The 8,534-nt window shown below is 51.8% G+C and overlaps 1 protein-coding gene across 1 annotated transcript in view; it reads right to left on the reverse strand.

Annotated features, from left to right (window-relative positions):
- The window catches only part of FGD1 (FYVE, RhoGEF and PH domain containing 1), a 35,383-nt gene extending 30,911 nt beyond the window's left edge, over window positions 1-4,472 (reverse strand). Inside the window, exon 1 of the mRNA XM_079910784.1 lies at window positions 3,891-4,472. Within this exon, the coding sequence (XP_079766910.1) occupies window positions 3,891-4,197 (307 nt within the window). The 5' untranslated portion in view covers window positions 4,198-4,472. The remainder of the gene's footprint in view (window positions 1-3,890) is intronic.
- Window positions 4,473-8,534: the final 4,062 nt, after the last annotated feature.

Raw genomic sequence — 8,534 nt, forward strand, 5'->3', positions numbered from 1 at the left:
TTGCTCCCACTGAACTTCCTACCTGAACTGCTATGTTCCTCCTAGCTCTGCAAACCTTGCTGGCACCCCTCTAGAGCCCTTCCTTTGGGCCACGCCCTGTGCTGAGTGCTGCTGATGCCAGCGTTTCCTCTGCCTAGAGTCCCAGAACTGTAACTGCCTTCCAGCTTAAATTGCCAAATGGCAGCCATACATAAGAGCTAGGCATAAAGGGTAAACTGAGGCTGCCAGTGTTTGTGCGTATGTGGGTGAGAGGTTGACTCACTCCCTTTAGCTTAGATCCCATGCCTCCCTTCAGGGTTGGGAGTTATGGTGGGAGGCCCACACAAGGCCCTGGGGAGAGGGCCTCAGAGTGGAGGCTGATGTGGTATCCTAATGATGCTGACTCACTGTAGGACCGCAGCTAAACTGCCTCTCAGAGTCTCCACTGTCCCAGCTCAAGGATGGTTCCCACTCTAGGCTATACATCAGAATCACCTGAGGAGCTTTCAAAATAGATTCCTGGGTTGCAACCCTAAGATCCTGGAGCTTTGAGGTAGAGTCTGGGAATCACATTTATTTTTTCAAAGTCAACAAGGGGGATTCTGATGTTCATCCAGTATAGGAAACCCAGGGCCAGACGGTGACTAGGGGCCTTTCCAGCTCCAATTCTTACTCTAAGAGTGTCAGATGATGGCCCAGGCTCCAAATCAGAAGGAGCCAGCCCCTCTTGCTGCCCCCCTCAACAGGCTGAGTCCTTCCACTACCCACGAAAAGGCTTTAACACCAGGTGCAACTCCTTTGACTGAGCTAGGGTCAAGTCCCAAGCTATCCCCCAATCAGCATCTGGAAAGATATTCCCAAAGCTGAGGAAGAGAGCAGGGCTTCCCCCAAATCTCTATGAGCAAACCTACACTTGGGAACTCCTTTCTGACTCTCTCAAAGCCCTCTCTGGTATCTCAGAGTTTAGTTATCTCAGTAACCCAATAAGGCCTTAGGTTTTATCAAACCGGGAAATGGGCATAAAAACAATCAACCAACCCCCCACTAGGAATCAGGGTAACTAAAAGAGAAAGCACTTTGAAGCAATTCAAAGCTTTTACATGGATAAGATATATTATTTTAAAAACCATCCCCCCCACCAGGATGGGCCACTGCCCCTAAGGATGGTGATTCTATAAAGGCCTCAGCAGTCTGAGGGAGGAAGCGGGGAGGCACACGGAAATCTTAACATGTGGACTAAAATGTTTCAATCCTTTAATTGACACTCTCTCTCTCTCTCTCTCTCTCTCTCTCTCTCTCACACACACACACACACACACACACCCTGCAACTACCAACCCTGTCCTCTTTGGGCCAATTATAGGCAAGTCCTGTGGAGAGAGAAGCAAGTCACTTGTGCCTACCCCTGGGCTGGCTGGGCAGTGGGGGTGGCGGGCTCTCACGCCCCATGCTGCTGTGAATCACATGGCCCAGCGCTTGTCTTGCCAGGGCCTGAGTAATTCCTCCGCCTCTTCTTCAGAAGGTTTTTCTCTTATTTTTTTTTAAATTTTATTTCATTCTGCAGGCTTTGCAACCAGTATCTCATAGACTTCTCATGGCATTCTCTAGATGAGGAAATTGAGGCTCAGAGAAGGGAAGTCACTCACCCAGGGTTCCACAGTGAGTCAGTTAGGAATGGTTAGATGGGAGGCCAGGTCCTTCCCTGACACCCTTCTTATTCCCACTCCTCAACTTGAAGTGAAAGAAAGAAAAAGACACCTACCAATTCGAGAGGCAGGGACTTCATTGGGAAAAAGGATCGTAGGAACTTTGTGCTGCTTTTTGGGGGGAGGAGGGGAGTGGTTCAGGATGGGTATTTTGATTGTAATTTGGAAGGACTGATGGAATAGAAAGAATCACTGCTGTGTATTGATCAGAGGCCAGAGACCAGGGGCCTAGATGCTGCCCAGCTACTGACTCCCATACCAAGAGTATCTGGAGGGCAGGAGCTCAGTTGTCCTTCTCTTAGACAATGGTTACTGAGGGCCTACTATGTGATCCCTTCTTATCTGTTCAGGCATTTGTTCAAGGATTTATTGAGCTAGGCACTATGCTAGTTGCTGGGGATACAACGGTGAACAAAACAGATATAATCCCCTTGCCCTCACGGAGCTCATATTCTAGTTGAGGAAGACAGGCAATAAATAAGTAGACACATAGAATAAGATAACTGCATATGTACTAAGCACAAGGATGGAAGTGCAGTGGCAATTTCGATGGAGACCCACAAGGGCCCCTACCTAAAGTGATCAGGGAAGGTCTCTCAGAGGAGGTGACATCTGAGCTGAGACCTGAAAGATAAGAAACAAGCCAGGTAGAGAGCAGGGGGAAGAGCTGCCAGGCAGAGGGGAAAGCAGATGCAAAAGCCCTGAGGTGGGAGTGCTTGTGGCATGTTTTGGGATCTGAAAGAAGGTGCTGCAGTAAAGTGGGTGAGTAACCTGCTCCACACAGTGTCTGTCAAGGGGAGTTTGGAAAGTCAGCAAGAGCAACATGCAGGGCAGGGCGTTAAAGGCCTGTTGTCAGCTGGTTATCTCCAGCCCACACTGAGGGAGCCCCTGAGAACTCCCAGAGGTTCCACAACTAGCCCAAGGTCACAAGAGCAGCAAGGGGCACATGTTGCCCATACTTTTATGCTTTACTAATGCTACCTGGTACTGGGCCACAGTCCCCCCAAACCTGAGAAGCCTGGGATGTGGACCCTGGGAGGTCCCAGAGGCTCAACAGCTACTTCAAGTGTTGCCCAGGGGAAGGTACTGCTCTTCCTCCATGGCTCCCGGGCTCAGGTCCACATGGGATGTCCCCAGATGGGGGAGGCCCTGCTGGACTCCTCAGACACTCAGTTCTGTGCAGTGCAAAGGTCTCTCCGGGCAGTGGCCTGTGGCCCCAGCCTGACCTAGAGCTGCTCCACCTCTGCAAATCCAAGTTCAAGCATCCTGACTTCGCCTCACAAACAACCTTATTAAAGCCCTGCACCTCTGCAGCTCTGCTACAACTGGCTTTTGCCTCCCCCCATCACCACCTTTCTGCTGTCTCCCTACCTACCAGCCCCTCCAGCCCTTCCCTCCAACTTGACCCCCAAGGCCCACCTCTTCCACCTTTGTCTCTCATCAGCACCTTCTACTCCCTCCTTCCCTTGTCCTCCTGCCACATACACCTGGCAAAACCCCAACCTTGGATCAATCCACCATCCCTCTTTTTTTTTTTCCACTCATACTCCAGAGCTGCCGAACAGTACAGGAGAAAATCACATAAGCAGAAGGCTTGGCTTTACTTTCATGGTCTCCAACCTCAGTTTGGGAAGCAGAAAGACCATAGACTTTGGACTCAAACAGATCTGGTTTGGAATCCTGTCTCTATACTAGCTGTGTAACCTTGGGCAAGTTACTTAATTTCTTTGAGCCTCAGTTTCCTCCCGTACAAAATGGGTCTAATGATACTTACTTCACAGGAGGCTCCTGAAGATGAAATGAAAACCCATGTAAAGCACCCAGTGCCTGGCACAATGTAGGCGCTTGGCAAATGGGAGACTCGTTCTTTTCTCCCATTCCCCCAAACAAACCCCCTTTTTACTGCCTTGCAATCCAGCCCCTTTTTCTTAGAGTGCTCCCTCTCCCATTAGCCTCAGCAGATAGAAGAGAAGAGGGTCGGAAGGATTGAGGGGGCACAGGGGACAGAGAGGAGGCGGGAGGGGGGGGGGCCGGGGTTGAAAGAATTAGACGAAGGCCGAGGAGCGAGGGAAGGGGTTGCGGGTTGAGAAGAGACGAAGGGCTGGGGTGAGCGGGCCGGCCCAGAGGTGGGGCTTAAAGGGCCCGAGAACAAGAACCCGCTCCCAGGCCCATGGCTCGGGCTCCCATGCTTTCTCGATCACTCACCAGGCCGGGGTTGCGAGCCCTCCAGGTGGTAGGAGAAGCGCAGGGCCCGGTGGTGCTGTGGACTGGGGCCGCAGGGCAAGACCCGGGGGCCTGGAGCGACGCCCAGACTGGCGTCCGAGGGTCCGGCAAACTGGGGATCCAAGAGGCTTCCGAGAGCCGAGCCTGATCCCCTGGGCACCGGCAGTGCAGGCTCCGAGGCTCCAGGGTCCGAGTCGGCATAGGCCGGTGGCGCGGCGCTGGGGGAGTTCGCGGTTGGGTGTTCGGGCTCGGAAGGCCCAGCGCCCCCCGGGGCTCGGTGGCCGTGCATGGTCCGGGCCTGGGCGCGGGGCCCGGGCTCCCCGCTTGGCTCCAGCTCCTGGGGCGTAGGCGCGGGCGGAGGAGGCCCGGCGCCCGGCGGAGCAGCGGCCTCAGGCTCGGGGGGCGGGGCTGCGGGCTCAGCCCCACTGCGGAGACTCGAGCCCCCGGCCCGGGCCCGGGCCAGCAGCCGTGGCAGCGGTGGCAGTACCAGCAGCAGCCGCGGCCACCGCCGCTGCGGTGCCAGGCATCGCCGGCCCGGGCCCCGCGCTGGGAGTGGGCTCGGCGGGGCTGGGGGCCCGCTGGGGAGCGCTGTCTATGCGGCAGCGGCTGGGTGAGGGTCGGGGGGTAGCGCTTGGCGCGGGCTCTCTCGTGAGAGGCGAGCCACTTCCGTAGCCCCGGGGCGAGCGGCCGGTCTGTTCCGAGTGCGTGTTCTCTTCTTTCTCCCCAGATGGGAATCGATCTGGGCTCTCCTGGCTGGTCGGAAAAGGTTCTTCCTCCCGCCGCAGCGGAGGCTGGGGGGCGGAGGGGAGGAGAGGAGAGGGAAGGGGAGGGAGGGAGGGAGGAGAGGATGGCGGTGGCGGGGGGCGCGTGTGTGCGCCGCGCGCTCGGGCTGGGGGTTTCCCCCTCAGCCAATGCCTCCCGACGATGCTCCAGCGGCGGGGGCAGGGGCACAGCCTGGGCCCGGCTCTGCCGTCCTCCCCAGCCTTGGCCTGGGTCTCCGCGGCGGCGGGCGGGAAGGAGCCCGGGGAAGGGGGGTGGGGAGGCGGGAGCAGTCGCTGAGGCAGCCGCAGCCACAGCGGCGCTGGGACCCAGTTGCCCGGGCCCCGCCCCCTCGCCCGGGATTTGCGCCTGGCCACGCCTCCTCACTTCGGCCGGCCTCAATTCTCACTGCGACCGCCTTCAAGGCACTCCTTCTTCTTAAAAATTCCCCCTCAGCCTGTCCTCCCCATCTCCCCCTGGTCCCGCTCAGTCAAGTCTACGGGCTCAAACCCCCAAATCTGCCTTTCTGTCACATCTCAGCTCTGCCTCCCTCTGCTCATCGTTCAATCTCTTTTCCAGCAACCTTTCCACATGTTCCAGAGTTTCCCTAGGGCTTGGCTCGTAGGGGACTTGCCTTTGATACTCTTCACGCAGCTCAGACCAGACCTCATGGTTCTTTACTTCGCCACTCTTTGGCCAATAGCCTCAGTTTCCAGGATTGTCGCATCTGCCTGGCAGCATTCCAACCTTGAATCAGTCCAACTGTCCGCCTTTTCCATGCCTGTGCCCAGGCAACTAAACACTGCTGGAGAAAACTATTCAACCTCACAGATTTGTGCCACTATAAACTCATGGTCCCCAGCTTCTACCAGGCCCTCGGTGCTGACCCACAACCCTACTATGCATTCCCGGACAGCCTTCTCTCTCATGCTCTGCAACAGCCATTTCTAACCTCCCTTCTCCTCAAACCCCTAACTTCTCCATCTGTCCCCTGACCCTCAGCAGATGACCCCACCTACTTCACAGAGTAAACAGAAGTCACCAAAAAGGAAGTTCTTTCCTTCTTGCCACCAAACCTACAGAATCTGTCCCTTGTTCCTTCCCAACAGCATTTAAACATACTCAGGTCTCTTCCATCTAAAAATTACCAAAAAATCTCCCTCTCCAACCACCTCCCTCTCTTCCCTCTATAAACGTCTCAAGAGTCGCCTACACTTAACTGTCTTAATTTTCCCACTTCCCACTTATCTTTCAACCCACTCCAATCTGCCTCTACTATTTGCCTGATACTGCTCTCTTATCAAGGTCTGCCATGGCCCATGTCACTAAATCCAATAGAATCTATTCAGAGGTTATCTTACCTGACTTCTTGGTAGCATTTGGCACTAGTGACCACTCCCTCCTCCTTAAACCACTTCCATGACACCACACTCTCAGTTTTCTCCTGCTTCCTTGGTAACTCCTTTTTACTTTCCAGACTCCTCCTTGTCCAACTCTTAAATGCTGGTGCTCTTTAGGTTTTGGCCTGAGCTCTCTTCTCTCTGCTCTTTCCTATGATTATTACATTCATTCTCATGGTTTCAACTATCATTTCTTTTCTGATGACTCCCAAATTGATACAAGTCCAGGTACTTCTCCTGACCTATGCGTTCAGCGGGTTAATAGACAGATAACTCTACCTGAATACCCTGGAGACACCTAAAGCCTCAGCTTCTCTCCAACTCAAGGTATCCTCCTCCCAGCCTTTTTGTCCTTCTTTGTGCCTTACCTTAGCGAATGACCCTAGTCAAGGCAGAAACCTGAGCTATACCCCTCTTCTTTCTCCTCCACTCCCATGCAATCACCAAGTCCTGTCATTTTTATCTCCTGAATATCTCCCAAATTTACGTAGTCTCTTTTATTTCTGCTGCTACTACCCTAATCTAGGCCAGCACCATTTCTAACCTGAATACTGTCACAACCTCCCTGTTTTAGTCTTATTCCCTGGAATCTAGTCTCTTCACTGTAGGCAGTATGATCTTTTGAAAAGGTAAACCAAAATCATATCACTCTCACGTTTAGAATCCTTCAATGAGTCCCCCACTTGCTCTAAAGGAAAACTACCTTCCTCAACAGGCAAAGTCAAGCTGGGCTCTTCATGATTTGACCACCACCAGCCTTTCCAGACTCCATGCTTGAGTCAAAGCTGAAATTATTAGACTGTTCCTTATGTCTAGCTTTGGAGTCTTTGCATATGCTGTTGCATCTGCAAGAAATTCTGTCCACATCTCCCCAGTTCCATTTCATTTGTTCTTCAGATCTCTGCTCATTTGATGAATGCCTTTTGAGCACACACTTTGGGCCAGGCACCACATGAGGCACTACTTATGCAGTGGTGAATAAGACAGACATGAAAAAGATCATGGAAAACAAACTCGGCCCTCAGAATTTCAGTCTGGCGCTGGAGAGGACTTGAGGTAAACAAATACATAATTAAAACATAAACACACAAAATTACAAATTGTGATAAGGCTATAAAGAGTTGGAACAGGGTGATAGGAAAGAGAATAACAGGTGGGGGCAATTTAGCCTGAGATTCAGGCAAGGCTGATACTTAAGGTGAGTAAAGGAATGGGAGTTAGCCCATGAAGAGTGGAGGCAAAAGTGTCCCAGGCAGAGGCCACAGCAAGTGAGAAGGCCCTGGGAAGAAAGGGAAAGGGTATACTTAGGAACTGCAGGAAGGCCAGTGTGGCTGGAGCATAGTGAGCTGAGGGCAAGAGGTATGGGATGTGAGGTTGAGGAGGTAGGCAGGCAGAAGCCAACTTATGTTGGGCTTTATAGGCCATGGTGAGGAGAATAGATCTTATACTATGAGCAATAAAAAGGTACTGAAGCAGTGCTTTTAAATGTGGGTCAAACTGCAGAAGGTACTGAAATCAACTTGAGAAAATAGAAAATATCAGAACGTATCATAGGATTATGTAGGAAGGGTAAGCATGTCTCAGTTTGCATCATATATGATCATGATGAAATAGTATCTCTTTTGTAGCTACTTCCTATCCCCCAAATGCTGAAATACACTACATTGAAAGGTTTTAAGCTTGGAATTGACATGGTATAGTTAATGTTTAAAGAGATTACTTTGGCTGTTGTGGATTGGATTGGAGGTGGACAAGATTAGGAGTCTACTGCAATCAGAGATGACGGTGAGTGGACTAAGGTGGCAGAGGTGGAGATGAAGAGAGGTAGATTTGAAAGATATTTAGAATTGAAAGGGCTTGGTGTGGTGGCTTGCGGGTGGGAGGGAGAGGGAGGAATCAAGGATACCTCCCAGGGACCTGGTGATGTGAGGCCAGGTCATTCATCGAGATGAGGAAGACAGAAAGAGGAACAGGTTTTCAGGGGAAGATCAAGAGTTCAGTTTTACATGCCCTTGAAATAGCCAAAGGAAGAAGTCAAGCAGATAGTGGTATATATTGTACATCCCAGAGAGGTCTGGTTTCAGATATAAATGAGAGTTGGCAGTATAGAGATAGCATTAAAAAACCACGAGAGAAGAAGTCAGAGACAGAACAAAGAGAAAGGAAGAGGATCCATGACTGAGCTCTGAGATTCTCATTTCAAGTTTAGAGGTTGAATGAAGGAGTAGGAGGTGGCAGAGAGACTGAAAAGAGGTAAAGAGATAGGGACATAACTAGCGATGTGTCAGGGATGTTTTAAGAGTGCTGAGAAGTCAACTAAAATGAGGATTGAAAAGGGTCCATTGGATACGGCAATATGGGTGTTGGTAGTGACCTTGATATAAGTAGTTTTGGAGGAGTGGTGGGGTGAAAACCAGAATGGATGAAGAGTGGATGGATACACCATTGGTAGGAGTGTAAACTGATA

Source organism: Stenella coeruleoalba, assembly GCF_951394435.1.
Source record: "Stenella coeruleoalba genome assembly, chromosome: X".
NCBI lineage: Eukaryota > Metazoa > Chordata > Mammalia > Artiodactyla > Delphinidae > Stenella > Stenella coeruleoalba.